The sequence below is a fragment of the Eriocheir sinensis genome, chromosome 7 (genome assembly GCF_024679095.1).
Source record: "Eriocheir sinensis breed Jianghai 21 chromosome 7, ASM2467909v1, whole genome shotgun sequence".
NCBI lineage: Eukaryota > Metazoa > Arthropoda > Malacostraca > Decapoda > Varunidae > Eriocheir > Eriocheir sinensis.
This window is the reverse complement of record NC_066515.1, coordinates 25,327,228-25,343,229: the sequence shown is the minus strand read 5'-3', so window position 1 is coordinate 25,343,229 and position 16,002 is coordinate 25,327,228. Positions and strand designations below refer to the sequence as shown.

At 42.0% G+C, this 16,002-nt stretch overlaps 1 protein-coding gene across 8 annotated transcripts in view; it reads right to left on the bottom strand.

Moving 5' to 3' along the window:
* LOC126995153 (otoferlin-like) overlaps positions 1-16,002 on the bottom strand; it is a 180,253-nt gene that overhangs the window by 3,015 nt on the left and 161,236 nt on the right. For 5 of the 8 annotated variants that reach the window (XM_050854436.1, XM_050854430.1, XM_050854431.1 and 2 more), the window contains 16 exons: positions 15,807-15,968; positions 15,347-15,533; positions 14,406-14,629; positions 11,344-11,499; positions 10,098-10,316; positions 9,304-9,432; positions 8,734-8,823; positions 7,501-7,533; positions 4,940-5,121; positions 4,227-4,397; positions 3,709-3,884; positions 3,120-3,250; positions 2,599-2,786; positions 1,765-1,963; positions 790-1,008; positions 165-265 (listed from right to left, as the gene is read on the bottom strand). In XM_050854436.1, coding sequence (XP_050710393.1) covers positions 165-265; positions 790-1,008; positions 1,765-1,963; positions 2,599-2,786; positions 3,120-3,250; positions 3,709-3,884; positions 4,227-4,397; positions 4,940-5,121; positions 7,501-7,533; positions 8,734-8,823; positions 9,304-9,432; positions 10,098-10,316; positions 11,344-11,499; positions 14,406-14,629; positions 15,347-15,533; positions 15,807-15,968 — 2,567 coding nt within the window. The remainder of the gene's footprint in view (positions 1-164; positions 266-789; positions 1,009-1,764; positions 1,964-2,598; positions 2,787-3,119; positions 3,251-3,708; positions 3,885-4,226; positions 4,398-4,939; positions 5,122-7,500; positions 7,534-8,733; positions 8,824-9,303; positions 9,433-10,097; positions 10,317-11,343; positions 11,500-14,405; positions 14,630-15,346; positions 15,534-15,806; positions 15,969-16,002) is intronic. The other 3 variants (XM_050854435.1, XM_050854437.1, XM_050854434.1) reach the window with 2 other exon arrangements.

Here is a 16,002-nt window from a genome sequence, read left to right as displayed (position 1 = left end):
GAAATGAGTGATGGAAGGAGGAGAGTAAAGGTGAGGGATTGAGGGAGATTACATACTACAAAGGCACAAATAATCACCATAAAATCACTTACACACACACACACACACACACACACACACACACACACACACACACACACACACACACACACAGACGTACGCACTTGGGTTTCTCCAGAGGGTCGGGTTCGTTCCGTCCAAGACCAGCCGGGTTCTTCTCTGCCTCCTCCTTCGTTAACAGGTGAATCTCAGCCTCCACCTTCCCCTGCAACACACAAACAAACACACATACTTATTTATTTTATTTATTTTAATTTTTACAGCAAGGGAGACAGCTCAAGGGCACAAAACAAAAAAAGCAACAAAATATACACACAACCAAGTCACCCAGGAAATATAAAAATAATCTTTGGCTTGTTAACTGATATGTGGTGCGCAGTCGGCAAGAAGTGTTCGGTTTTCACGGTTATTTCGGCACATTACAAACTCAGTCGTAGAAAGCGATATAAAAAATTCAATGAAACAAACTAACCACGCCTTGAAAAATGCGTCAAAAGAGATGACTTAGCCACATCACTGGTAATATGAGTTAGACAGTATGATGTTTAAAAAATCAGGTGAAGACCCAACACATCAATAACAAAGCTCAAAAATACCTTTCTCCCAAAACAGAAAACACACACACAAAAATACCAAGCATAACAGAACCCCAAAACTAGACAGACCACAACCACTATACCCATCACAAGCTATCTATGCCATCTATGTAAACCACACTCCACTACCGACCGTCAGTTCCATCTCCTCGTTCTCCCTCTTGATATAGAACGGCCACCATCCCTTGACGCGGCGCTGCTTGAAGATGTTGACCATGGGCACCGAGCCGTCCGTCTTCAGCATGTTGAGGGTACACAGCTTAGAGCTCTTGGCGCCGCGCGGAAACCGGTTCAAGTCGAGCGTGATGGCTCCGAGGAAGTCATCTGCTGAGAAGTGGTCTGCGTCCCATACCTGAGGAAGAATAGTGGTGGTAGTGGTAGTAGTAGTGGTAGTGGTAGCAGTAGTAGTAGTAGTAGTAGTAGTAGAGGTTATTTTTTTTTTTACAACAAAGTAGACGGCTCAAGGGCAACAAAAAGAGTGCAAAATTGGGGGTATCTCTATTCACGAGGCAAATGAGAAATGGAACTATGTATTTGAAAGGCTAAATTAGCTGTCTGTCTGTTTTTTAAATATCTTACACTGCTTAAAAGGAAAGTGTTAATCTTGCACTTCATTCCCTATAACAAAACTAATTCAGTGTCTCTTCCTATCTGTCTCTCACCTGCAACTCCAGCCTTTCAAAAATATTACACTGTTTAAAAAAGAATGTATTAATCTTGCATATCATTTCCCATACGTAACACAGCTAAATCTGTCTGTTTGTCTATGTAAATCTATGTAACTCTTTCTGTCTGTCTCTCTCTTACACCTGCAGCTTGACTTCCAGGAATCTTACACTCCTTGGAAAAACGATCTTGCTATCAAATTCCTATAACGCGACTCAATATCTGTCTGTCTATGTAAATCTATGTAAATCTGTCTACCTGTCTGTCTTGCTCTCTCTCACCTGTACTTCCAGTCTTACCAGAATCTCACACTCCTTAAAAATCATATTAAACATCCACTTAGGTTCCTCTAACACAACTAACTCATCTAAGTAAACCTATATACCTCTCTCTCTCTCTCTCTCTCTCTCTCTCTCTCTCTCTCTCTCTCTCTCTCTCTCACCTGCAGCTCCAGTCTCGCAGGTATCTTACACTCCGTTTCGTCCCAGGAGAAGAGCGACTCCTTGCGGCTAATGACAATCTTCTCCTCGGCCACCAGGTACTCGAAGGGGAAGACGAACCGCCAGTTGAAGTTCCCCTCCCCCGTGAGTGAGCGGTAGTGGATGTCCGTGCATTGAGTGTCTTCTGGGCCCTTGAGCCACCTGGGGAAAGGAGGAGAAGGAGGGGGGGATGAAGGAGGGAATGAAGGAGGAGAAGGAGGGATTGTAGGAGGAATAAAGGGAAGGGAGGAGGAGAAGGAGGAGATGAAGAAGGAATGAGAGAATGGAGAATGAGAGAATGAAAGAGAATGAGGGAGTGAAGGAGGGAATGAAGGAGAAAGAGGGAAAAAGAGAGGAATGAAGGAGGAATAAGGGGAAGGGAGGAGAAGGAGGGGATGAGAGAGGAATGAGAGAATGAAAGAGAAGGAGGGAGTGAAGGCGGAATGAAGGGAATGGAGGAGGAATGAGGGAATGAAGGAGGAGAAGGAAGGATTGTTGAAGGAATGAAGGAGAAGGGAGGAGAAGGAGGGGATGATGGAGAAATAAGGGAAGGGAGGAGAATGAGGTAACAAGACAGGGAGTGAAGGAATGAAGGAGAAAGAGGGAATAAAAGAGGAATAAGGGAGTGAAGGAGAATGAGGAAAATGAAGAAGATTGATGAAATGAAGGAACTAATCTACTTTTTTTTCCCCTCTTTTCCGACACATTTTCCTATTTTTTCCCCCAACTACGCACAATCTATCTCTCAATCTCTACTATAACCCCCCCACCCCCCCACCCCAAGCCACACCACTCACCCCTTGACGTAAATATCCGACATCTTCTCCCCAGTGAAGAACGCGTCGTCCTCGAGAACCACGTCATCGGTGTTCCAGACGATGATCCGAAGTTCGTAGCTTTTCGGTTTGCGCGGAGTGACGTCGATGGGCGGTCCGGGCAGGGGCATGTCCATCGGAAACATGTCCACCCACATCTCCAGCTTCCCCTGTGAGGATATGGGGGCTCTTAAGGACATGGGTGAGTTTTTATATTTCTTTTTCATCTCCTATGTTTGTGATATGTGCTAAGTTGTTTTTTTACAGCAGAGGAAACAGCTCAAGGGCAAGAAAGGAGAAATGCTAAATAGAGTAATGGGATCAAAGAGAAAGATAGAAGAGGATTGAAAGAATAGGAAAAGAAGAAGGAAACAATAATGAAAAAAAAAAGCCTGCTACTCGCTGTTCCTGTAAGAGTTCAGAGGAGTAGCCAAAAGACAGGTCAATTTCGGAAGGAGAGGTTACAAGTGCTATCTCTATTTCTATCTCCTTCCCTCCCTTACCTGCTCAATACCAGGCTTGTCCAGGTTGTAGAGTGGCCTTGTTTCAATATGTTCCGGCACCAGGCGACACCCCACCTTCGGCACCTCCTCCCAGCGATGCAGGACGGCCAGTGCCAGCTGCTCCTCGCTCACTATGGGGGACAAGATTTACATAGATTTATACACAGATATAGACATTCAGACCCCACAGCCCCTATCGCCCATACTAGGTGGTCTGTCCTTAAATGAGAGAGGTTAGGTTGAAACAGTGGATAATTAGGATAAGTTGATCAAGGGAGAAGAAAGGAAGGAAGGGAGATAAGAAAGTTGATTAGAAGTTGAAAGGGAAGTAGAGGATTGAACGGAAGGTAGGAGAGAGGGATGGGTAGAATAGGAATTGAAATGGAAGTCTGTCTCATTCTGTTACTCTCTCTCACTCTCTTCCATAATCACTTTCACTCACATTCCCCCTCATATGCACCTTGTAACATTCTCTCTCTTTCTCTCTCATTCTCTTCCAACATTATTTCATCTACCTCTGTCACTGTCTCTGTCTCTCTCTCACTCTCTTCCATTTTCACATTCACTCACATTCCCCTGTCATGCTCACCCAGGAACTTTGCGCGGCTAGGGTCATGCTCATCTTCGTGGTGGAGGGTGAAGGTCTTGGTGCCGACCCTGACCTTTCCGGGACCATAGTGCGGGCCATCCAGACGCCCCTCCTTGCAAAGCCTCGCCAGAATCTGAGTGGGCTTCATTGGGTCACGCCATTGGTTGTATCCAGTCCTGAGAGAGAGGGGATTGAGAAGGGAGGTTAGTTCTTAGAGTTGGAAGGTGGTGTTGAGTACTAGTTAGGTTAGGTTAGGTTAGGTATGGTTAGGTTAGGTAAGGGTTAGGTTAGGTTAGGTTAGGTAAGGGTTGGGTTAGGTTAGGTAAGGGTTAGGTTAGGTTAGGTTAAGTTAGGTTAGGTATGGTTAGGTTAGGTAAGGGTTAGGTTAGGTTAGGTTAGGTTAGGTAAGGGTTAGGTTAGGTTAGGTTAGGTAAAGGTTAGGTTAGGTTAGGTTAGGTTAGGTTAGGTAAGGGAGGGTATGAAAACTATATAGATAACTACCCCCAAAGCGCTCTTACGTCTCATATCTGGAGGGCAGGCCGCAGGTGGCTCGGTGTCTTGAGTAGAAGCGGTTCTCGAGGTCAATCTTGGTCTCGCCTATCATGTCGTCCGAGCCCACCAGGTCCCAGTCAAGCACCTGCACCGTCAGCATGGAGTCCTGCGGGAAGGTTGCCTCCACCTCAAAACACCTGTGGAGGGAGTGGACAATATGAGGTGATATGCAGGTGTTAGAATAGGTAATATATAGGACGTTAGGTAGAAGGGTATTTAGTTAGATGGGCGTGTTAGCGAGGCATATAGGAAACTGTGCATGTAGGTAGATGAAAAGTTTGAGTGGAGAGGGGCCTTTAACCCGGTAGCAGCGACGGGCCAAATTTGTGGCTTTACCGTGTACCAGCAACGGGCCAAATTTGTGCCTTGATATGAACCCCCCAAAATAGATGATGTATAAACCGATCACAAATGCGTTGATGTTTATTATGAAATGGTTTGCGTGAGTGATCCGTTTTCTCTACATTCATCTCTTTAGTCTGCCCTTTGACTCACCACGTTCTCTTTCTCTTCCGCCTTCTATTACACACACACCTATCTCATCCTCCATATTTCATCGAGTCGTGGGTCACTACAAATTCTCTTAGAGGGGCCTTTAAGGAACATGATCCCCGCAGCTACCGGGTTAACAGAAATACATTAGACCCACAAAACAGACCCTCTTATCCCCCACACTCACTTCCCAAAGACAGGATTCAATTGTTTGGATATGTAGTTCTCCTTATCCGACACCTTCTTCCCTCCGAGCTGGACCACGATGTACGGGTCAGCCTTTCCGTTGAGGTCCATGGGGTGAAGGTCGCAGGCTCGTATGACATAAACCCGCACCAAGACGTGTATGGGGTCGTTCGAAGGCAGGCCCTGGGGGTGGAGAGGGTAAGGTCAAAGGGGTTGGAGGGTATTTAGAAAGGGTGTGATTGTGTTAAAGGGTGTTAGAGGTCGGTGGATAGGATTGAAAGGTAGGTTAGTTCTTTAGAGTTTAGAAGGTGGTGTTAAGAGTACTATATAGTAAGGTTAGGTTAGGTTAAGTTAGGTAAGGTTAGGTAAGGTTAGGTATGATTAGTTTAGGTAAGGTAAGGTAAGGTGACATAAGGTTAGGTTAGGTAAGGTTTGGTATGATTAGGTTAGGTAAGGTAAAGTAAGGTGACACTTGGTTAGGTTAGGTTAGGTTGGGTAAGGTAAGGTAAGGTTAGGTAAGGTAAAAGTATACTAGTAAGGTAAGGTAAGGTAAGGTAAGGTAAGGGAAGGGAAGGTTAGGTAAGGTGACAAAGTTAGGTTAGGTAAGCTTAGGTAAGGTAAGGTAAGGTTAGGTTAGGTTAGGTTAGGGTTAGGTAAGGTAAGGTTAGGTAAGTAGTGTTAGTGCAATAGAAGTGGAATGCATGTGGAATAAGAGGGAATAAAGGGAATTAGGTAAGACAAAATTTGATCTACAATGACTAAAAATAAATGAAAAGAGAATGCAAAAGAGGAATACTGAAAAACAGAGATAGACAGAAGTAATACAGAGAAAGATATAAAACAAAATGTGGAAAAGAGGCAAAAGGCAATGATGGCAGGAAAGGAAGAGAAGGAAAAGAGAAGAAAAGGAAACAAACATATTATGAAAAGGTACAAAAATCTAGAGGTAAGAAAGAAAAGGAAAAGAGAGGAAAAGGAGACGGAGACATATATGAAAAAAGTACAATTAAAATCTAGAGGCAAAAAAAGAAAAGAAGGAAAAGAAGAAATATGAAGGAAAGGAGAAACACATAGAAAAGGTACAAAATAAAAAGAAAAAAAAATGATTGAAAAGAGAAAAAGAAAAAAAACTCGATGCTGACTTGAAAAAAAATGTAGCCAAAAAAAAGTAACCCCCCCAAAAAAGAGAAAAAAAGTGTAGCAAAAAAACAAAAACAAACAAACAAAAAAAAAAAAAACCATTTGATGCCCATAAAAATGCAGTTCATTTCGTAAAAAAAAAAAAAAAAAAAAAAGAATTAGTTGACCATGCAGCCGACACAGAGATGCAGTCTTACATATTACAGTACAGACAGCAAAGGTCAGGTCAGATCGGGTCAACTATAGGGTCGCGGGAGGGTCAAAGAGGAGACACAACAGAGAGCAAGATATTTGTCCACTCTTTGCATTCACTAATTATTATTTTTTTTGTATTTTTTTTGTTTATTTCTTAACTCTTTCCCTTTAGTCAATCAATTATCAATCAATCAGTCATTCAGTCAATCACTCAGTTAGTCAATCAATCAATCAGTCAGCCAGTCAATCAATCAGTCAATCACTCAGTCAGTCAATCAATCAATTAGTCAGCCAGTCAATCAATCAATCAGTCAATCACTCAGTTAGTCAATCAATCAATCAGTCAGCCAGTCAATCAATCAGTCAATCACTCAGTTAGTCAATCAATCAATCAGTCAGCCAGTCAATCAATTAGTCAATCACTCAGTTAGTCAATCAATCAATCAGTCAGCCAGTCAATCAATCAGTCAATCACTCAGTTAGTCAATCAATCAATCAGTCAGCCAGTCAATCAATCAGTCAATCACTCAGTTAGTCAATCAATCAATCAGTCAGCCAGTCAATCAATCAATCAGTCAATCACTCAGTTAGTCAATCAATCAATCAGTCAGCCAGTCAATCAATCAATCAGTCAATCACTCAGTCAATCAATCAATCAGTCAGCCAGTCAATCAATCAATTAGTCAATCACTCAGTTAGTCAATCAATCAGTCAGCCAGTCAATCAATCAATCAGTCAATCACTCAGTCAATCAATCACTCAGCCAGTCAATCAATCAGTCAGCCAGTCAATCAATCAGTCAGCCAGTCAATTAATCAATCAACCAAAAAGTCAACCAACCAGTCAATCACTCCGTCAATCAGTCACTCAACCAATCAACCAATCCACTCATACGTACGCAACAGAGACTCACTAAGAAACAACTACGGAAAGCGGACAACATTAATTCTATGCAATATTCCGTTACCAAACACATAAATCTGGGAGTCAATATCACCAGGTTAACTAAGAGAGAGAAAACTAACATTTGAACATAGAAAGAATCCCCTAGTTAGTACAAGTATATAGAGTTACTGACAGCTATAAGAATCTGGTATAGGGATGCTCGTGTACACGGATATACATACACACATACATACACCCACACACATAGAGGAGGTGAACTAAGAAGCTGATATGGGAGTTGGAAAAAGAAAGCGGGATATTCAGACTCTCCGAGGGCTTAACCTGTGACTCCGTGATCAGTTTGGAAGCCTTTGTCTGTGCATGGAAGGAGGACAGAGATTCATTAAAAACGGAGAAGGGATTGACCGAGTGCCGTGAATGGGTGAAGCGACGGATGATCATGGGGGGTGCGGAATTGGGGAAAAATGGGGAAATGGATGGCAAAGAGGAGAAAATGGGAGAAAGGAACAACGCCAGCGGGGGAAACTTCAGGAAAAAATTATAAACTATGCGTGATATTAAGAAAAAAAGGAGAAAACATGAGAAAACGTGAGAAAGGAGCAATGCCAGAAGGGGGAACTTAAGGAAAAAATGATAAACTATGCGTGAAATTAAGAAAAAAAGGAGAAAACATGAGAAAACTTGGGCGATGCCGGAGGGGGGAACTTAAGTAGAAATGACGAAATATGCAAGAAATGAAGAAAATGATATAGAAAAGGGACCATGAAGACCTCCCCATCAACAAGCATAAGAAAGAGAAGGAAAAAAATAAGGAGACGGGAAAAAATAGGAGAAAACAATGGCAGAGCGGAGACCGTAAAGGAAAAATGACGGAATACGCAAGAAATGTAGAAAATGATACAGAAAATTGACCTTGAAGACCTCCCTATTAACAAGCATAAGAATTAGAAAAAGAAAAAGAAATGAGGAGAGGGGAGATAGACCTGTCACTCGCTTATTCCTAAAACAATCGTCGCTTTGATGTGGAAATACAATTCATAAACATTTTTAACAGAACCGAAGGATGAATTAACCGATTTAGACTCTCATGCAACTTTGAGGGTTAAGAATCGATGAAATTTGGGGTACGTAAAAGCACATAGTATCTGTTAAAACCAATCATGTTTATGCGCAATGGAAAATAGTCTATCTATGTACATTAAAAGGTCATTGAAGGATATATACATTACATCGGAATGCGGGAAAAAATGGTATCCCTAAAAATTACATATTATGAGTATTTCAAAACAGGAAAAATAAGCCTTTATTTGTATATGTACGTACTTAAAAAAAAGGGATGAAAAAAATACTAGTCCACTTACATAAAAAAAAATAATAATAATAATGAAAAAAAAAATATTAGTGGGCTTGTTACTTTTCATTTGCTTTGACCTTTGACCTGCTTTCTTTACTCTACAAAAAATAAAAAAAATAATTACAGCACTTCAGTATCACATAATCAATAACACGACCTTGCCTGACCTCTGGATGGGCCGCCGTGACCTTTGACCTCACCTGGAAGAAGCCGTACTGAGGGTCGCCGCCCGTGATGGTCGTGTCGTCAATGTCCTTCGGTAGAGGCCAGCGGTAGAGCTTGAGGGAGCCCTGGGGGGGGGGGGGTGGAGAAGGAGGTATGAGGCATGGGTAGATAAGTTAGATTGATAGATAGATGGGTGACCTTTTCTATATACTACAATAACAAAGTGAATAGTGAATAAATAAGAAGTGAATGCGAGGGAAACGATGAATAAGGATATGCATGAATAATTGAGTCAGTGAATATAGAGAGATTGATGAATGGAAAGATATACAAAACAGCTTCATTGATTCGGTTAATTAACATTTCAATTCTCTTTCTCTATGTTGATAAAGGATTCTAACAGCATGATTTTCCTTTCAATTATCATTTCTCTCTCTCTCTTCCTCTCTATCTCCGTCTCTGTATCTCTCTTTTTTTCTCTAAGTTAATAAATTTCTTGGTTAATATATGTTTCTTAATTCACGTCTTTTCTCTCTCTCTCTCTCTCTCTCTCTCTCTCTCTCTCTCTCTCTCTCTCTCTCTCTCTCTCTCTCTCTCTCTCTCACCTTGAACTTGCCAACCACTCTTCCCTCGTCCTCCAAGTCGTCTCCGGTCTTCTTCCCTCGGTACAGGTGGAAGGTGTGCAGCCACTCCCGGAAGCCCTCAAAATCCGTCTCCAGCTCACCGGGAATGACCTGACACGCCACACCGGTTCAAGGGAAGGTGCTGTTATTTATATGGACAAACCGGGTCATCACATAGTTTTTGTTTATGGTTTTTATGTCATTAATGGCTCTTGCTTATTCAGTGGAGATTGATTTTCGCTGAGGTAGGTATAGAAAATTATTAGACAGATAGATTTAGTGATTGATAGAGAGGAAGGAATGAAGGAAGGAAGAGGAGGACACGAGGAAAAGAAATCAGAATATAAGATTGATAGATAGGAAGAAAAACAATATATGGAAGGATAGGAAGGAAGGGAGAGGAGGAAAGGAGAAAAAAGATTATATCAGAAACGGAAAACAGGAAAAGGAAAGGAGCGAAAAGGAGAAAGGGAGAGAAAGTGGGAGAGAAAGGGAGAGAAAGGAGGAATGGCGCAAAAAAGATTGTATCAGAAACGGGAAAAACAGGAAAAGGAAAGGAGCAAAAAGGAATTAGGATACGAGAAAGTGAAAACAGAAAGAGGAAACTAAGATAAAAAAACAAAACAGGAAAAAAATTACATATCGACAAAGACAAAAGACAAAAAAATATACAGACAGACAGACAGACAGGATGGCTAAACACCTTCCAATCTTCAAGACAGACATAGACAAACAGACAGACAGACAGATACACAGACACATTAACACCGTCCCACCTTCACAGTCGCGATATTAGGCTTCTGTTTCCTCCTCTGGGCTTTGGGGCTGAGTCGGGCTGCAAGCTTGGCGGCAGTCGAGCTCGGACGGAAGGTTGTGTGTTTCCGACGATCATTCCCCATCCCATCCTGCTGCCCCCCTTGTTGATTCTGCCCCTGCTGATCACTGCTGTCCCCGCCATCACCTCTGTCGCCCTGCTGATGTTGATGTTGCTGATGCTGTGAAAAATGAGTGAGTGAGGAGGAGAGGAGAGTGATGGGGTAGGGATGGGTAAGAATGTAGAGGGAAGGGAAAGAAAGAAAGGGAGTTTTAAGTAGGGTGAATGTGTGCGAGTGTGCCATAATGGGGAAGTTAAATGAGACAAAATGTGTGTAAATGTGTATGATATTTGATGTAGGGGATGTGTGTTAACTCTTGCATGAGGGATTTGGACAGTATAGAGATGAAAGAGTGAAGATGCTGGTTAACTCTTGCATGAGGGATTTGGACAGTATAGAGATGAAAGAGTGAAGATGCTGGTTAACTCTTGCCTGAGGGATTTGGACAGTATAGAGATGAAAGAGTGAAGATGCTGGTTAACTCTTGCCTGAGGGATTTGGACAGTATAGGGATGAAAGAGTGAAGATGCTGGTTAACTCTTGCATGAGGGATTTGGACAATATAGGAATGAAAGAGTGAAGATGCTGGTTAACTCTTGCATGAGGGATTTGGACAGTATAGAGATGAAAGAGTGAAGATGCTGGTTAACCCCTTGACTGTGGATTTCCTACAAGAAGACATCACCAAGCTACAGGAATGGAGCAATAAGTGGCTGCTACAATTCAGTGAAGAAGAATGTAAAGTCCTGCATCTTGGGAGGGGATATCCAGCACACCAATACCACATGGGAAACACTGCACTATCCACCACAGAGGCAGAGAAAGACCTGGGAGTGTATGTTACCAGGCTACCAGTGAAGGGATATCCAGCACACCAATACCACATGGGAAACACTGCACTATCCACCACAGAGGCAGAGAAAGACCTGGGACTATAATATGTTACCAGGCTACCAGTGAAGGCCAAATCCGTGACAATTGCAGCGGATGGGTTAACTACCTCTCACACTACTGATAACCTTTCTATAGATTCAATTAATGATACGGAGATGAGTACCACTTTAAGACCATGTACAGCTTTAGGTTAGGTTAGGTTAGGTTAGGTTAGGTTAGGTTGCCATTAACTTAACTATACTGTTACACTCACCTGGGACACAGTTTCCAGGGAGGCGAAGTACTTGGTCCACCAGTCCCTGTTCTCCTCGTCCTCCTCCTCCATCTCCATGCTCTGTTTCCTCCTCTTGTTTGCCTCAGCTTTCTCCTTCTTGGTGATCGGGACGAGCTTGGACACGGCACCTGACCCCTGGGTTGGTGAAGGAGGGGAGGAGAGGGAAGGGAAGGTAAGGGAAGGGAATGGAAGCGAGGGGAAGGGAAGAGAAGCAAGGGGAAAGGGAAGGAAGGATGGATGGAATGGGAAGGGAAGGGAAAGGTCAGAGAGGTAAGGAAAAGGAGGAAGAGAAAGAAAAGGGAAGGAAAAGAAAGAGACAGTAGAAGGGTTACAGAGAGATGGGAAGGGGAGGGAAGGGAAGGGAAGTGAGGGAATGGAAAGGAAAGGGAAAAGAAACAAAGGTAGGGAATGAAGTGAAGATTAGAATAAGTGTAATGACCTGAGAGGCATAATATTATAAGAACGGTGATACACAAAAAACAAAAAACATACAATAGAAAACGAAAATAAAGTGAATGCCCTGTCATGTTAACTTCATATCAAAACTCATCACTACTGCATATATATAAAAGTCATTAGTATATAGCAAGGGCATCCTTATGATCTTTCACCCTCTCCCTATACGCCTTTCTACATGTATGCTGCAAAAAGGATCATTCACCTATACTTCCTGTCTCTCAAAATCCTCATGTGGGTTTTAATTGAAGACCATTGAATTAACACTAAAAATTGCTTGTCATTTGTTTAAGTCGATGCATTTGAGTTTAGTGAAAGATTAGGGGGGATAGATATTTCAGGAAAGGGGACCATTAGGTTTGTATAGACGTATGGAAGTTTTAATACGTTTTCTGGTTATTTCAAGCATTTCATCAGGTTATTTATGCATGAAAACACACACACACATACATACACACGCCATACATGTTCAGTTAAAAAATGTGAAGCTAATTCTATACCATCAGTTAAAAGACATAATTCTCGCGATCATACAAATACATGATCAAAAAAATATAGTAAGCAAAAAAGGGAATAAGGAATGATTTAGGTGAAGCCAAGCAGGAATGATTATAAGGTGGAGTTGGCAAGAAAAGGTAGGAAATGAAAGAACGTGAATGCAAAATGTGATCAAAGAAAATGTGTCACCGATAAAGATAGAAATTAGGTGATGAAAACAGTTTGAATATTCAGGGCAGACTCAACAAAGAGCGAAAATGAAGATAAATAAAGATATCGGAGAAGGTGGAATTCGCAAGAAAGGTAAGATTTGAAAGAACGCGAATGCAAAATGTGAAGTTAAAGAAAATGTGTCACCGATAAAGATAGAAAACAGGTGATGAAAACAGTTTGTATATTCAGGGCAGACTCAACAAAGAGCGAAAATGATGATAAATAAGGATATCGGAGAAGGCGGAATTCGCAAAAAAGGTAAGATTTGAAAGAACGTAGCTGCAAAAAGTTAAAGAAAATGTGTCACCGATAAAGATAGAAAACAGGTGATGAAAACAGTTTCTATATTCAGGGCAGACTCAACAAAGAGCGAAAATGAAGATAAATAAAGTTATCGGAGAAGGTGGGGTTGACAAAAAAGGTAAGATTTGAAAGAACGTGACTGCATAGCGTAAAGTTAAGAAAATACCCCAATGAAAAAGAAAACAAAAAACAGCTTAAAATAATTCGAACAGTCGTGAAAGAATCGAGAAAAAGCGTAAGTTCAGATACACGGCAGGAAGACTGTAAAAGGATGGCCACTTAACATGTATGAGATAAAACTTATATGGGTAACATTAGCAACAATAAACGAAGTAGAAAGAAATATAAAGTCAAGAAAAGATAACAACTATAAAAATAACAGTGAGAGGAGAACCAGGAGAAAAGGACAGCGTGAAGAACTACAGGAATGGCGTACAGGAACCAAAGTAGAACAAGCAGAGACAGTGAAAGATATAAAAAAAAAAATCCTACACGTAAAGGTAGATAAGGAACGTAAGAAATAAGAAAAGCAGATTAAGCAGAGGGGATAAAAAGCATAACTATTGAAAAAAAGGTATTAGCATAAGCAGTAATATGGAACAACACAATTTGAGCCTCAATGAACAGGGCAGTTATCAGGGGAACAGAAATAGTCTACCTTTGAACAGGGAAATAATATGTCGGGAGGAAAGAAGACTAACAGGAGAATTAAGTACAATAGAGAGATAATTCAAGACAGGCGATACACGGCAGAAACAAACACACACACACAAAAAAAGCGATAATTCAGAACAGAAAATAACGGAAGAATGAAATAAAAAGTGTAATAAAGAAGGAAAAAAATAAATATACAAGAAAATGAAATAAAGATAGGAATAATTCAGGAGGATAATAGTAAAATAGTGAATAGTTTTTGAAGACAACAGAAGAATTAGGAAAATCAGTGAAAAATGGCATTAATTCAAGAGGGATGGAGAACAAGAGTATAGCCGAAATTAAGGACAAAGAGGAAAACCAGGAAAATGATCATAAAATCAAGCAAAAAAACCACAATGAAAATAGAACAGAGGAATGACACGAGAATCAGCGAAAAACGGCGTCAATTCAAGAGGGGAGGGAGGGGGGGGGGACAGGACAAGACGGGAGGAGGACAACATCAGTATCACGGGAAACTTGAGTAAAAGATTAAAAAGACGCAAATGAAGACAACTTAAAAGGGATAACAAAGAAGATAACCAGAAGAAATAAGTAATGAGAAAATAACGAAGAAAAACTCGGTAAAATTATGAAAATACAGAAGTGGAAAATAACGAGAAAAAAAACAGAGAAAATAAAAGATAGAGAAAAACAGGAAAACAATCATCAAATCGAGCAAGAAAGAAAGAAAACCAGTGAAAATATTATAGAAGAATGACTCGGCGTATATTCAAGAGGGGTGGGAGGGAGGGACAGAACAGGAGAGAGAGGGTGGTGGTGGGGAGGGAGGGGGGGTGGACAACATCAGAGTCAGGGAAACTTGAGTAAAAGATTAAAAAGATGCAACTGAAGAAAACTTAAAGGGGATAACCAACCATGAGAGGCCCTGCTCCTACACCCACATAGTCGATGGTGATGATGGTGTCCTTTTGCAGAAGAGGACAACTTTCCGTGTCCCTCCGACTATACGCTGCCCCCCCTCCTCCTCCTCCTCCTCTGCCTGGTCCCCCGTGGATATTGTTCGGAATGAGATTGTTGCTTTGTTGGTGGTGAGGTGTGGGGGCTCCTCCTCCTCCTCCTCCTCCACCTCCTCCTTCGTCTGGAATTAGAAGAGAAGAGATGAGAAGGACTGGAGAGAGAGAAGAGAAAGGAAGAGAAGATTGAAAGAGGAGAAAAATAATGGTATAATTTTGTTCCCCCTCTTCCTCCTCCTCCACCTCCTTCGTCTGGAGTTAGGAGAGAAGAGAAGAGATGAGAGGAAGAGGAGAGAGAGAAGAGAAAGGAAGAGAAGAAAAAAAGAATGGTATAATTTTTTTGGTTCATGGTAGTCCTCCTCCTCCTCCTCCTCCTCTTCCTTCATCTGGAATTAAGGGAAGAGAAGAGATGAGAAGAAGAGGAGAGAGAGAGAGGAGAAAGTGAGAGAAGATCGGAGGAGGAGAAAAAAGAATCGCATCGTATTTTTTGGTTCAATGTTTTTTTATAATTATTTCGTCCTTAAAAAATTCTACTTCCTTCCTTTCCTACACTTCCTTTACGTCTATTCCTTATCCTTATCCTTCACATTTCTCCTCCTCTTTCTCTCTTTTCTTCCTTACTTTCTTCTTCCTGTTTTATTCCTTTCTTTTTTTTACAACAACGGAGACAGCTCAAGGGCAACAAAACGAGTGTAGACAAAAAAAACCCAGCCCGCTAATCCCCGCTCCCATAACAGACAAAAGTAAAGAATGGCATGCAAAAGAGAGGTCAACTTCTCCTTATTCTTCACCGTAACTTCACTTTCTCCCTCAGTCATTCCTCTCCCCTCTCCCTTCCTCACCCTGCAGCTGGTTGGCAAGGGAGTTCCGCAGGGCCGCTTCTCTGTCCCTCTTGGTTACCGGCGTCCACATGTAGCGGTGTAGATTGGATATGATGTGCGTGCCGACCAGCGTGAACCGCCCAAAACTCCGGCAGTCCACTACGCGGATGGTGATAGGCGGGCAATACAGCTCCTGCTCCGGCAACTCCTGCGGAAGGGGTGGAGAATGGGGATGATAGGATAGATTTGATGGGTGTCTATACGTAATTGATATTATAAGACAGTTTCGCTTCTCCCATCAGTTGTTTCTAGAGGTCAAAGAGGGGGTCATTCAGGTTCTAATGAGTGTTTCTTTAGGTTTATGGTTCAGAAGAAGGGTCAGACTGGTCAATCTCCTCCTCCATTCTTCATCTCCCTAACAATTTCATCTCTCTCTTTCTCATCTCTACGCTACCCTACAAATGTCCCTTCCTTCCCTTACCAGGTCAATGTACTTCACAGGGTTGGTGAAATTTGGGTTCTTCCGCGCGGATGTAAGAACCGCCGACTGGATGATATGACCTGCCACCTCCACATCCACTCGCGGCCGATCCACTGTCAGAAGGTGGATTCTCTTGAGGTCCCGGAGCCCCCAGAAGAGTACCTGTGGAGTGGATGTGGATTAGAAGCACTGGGAA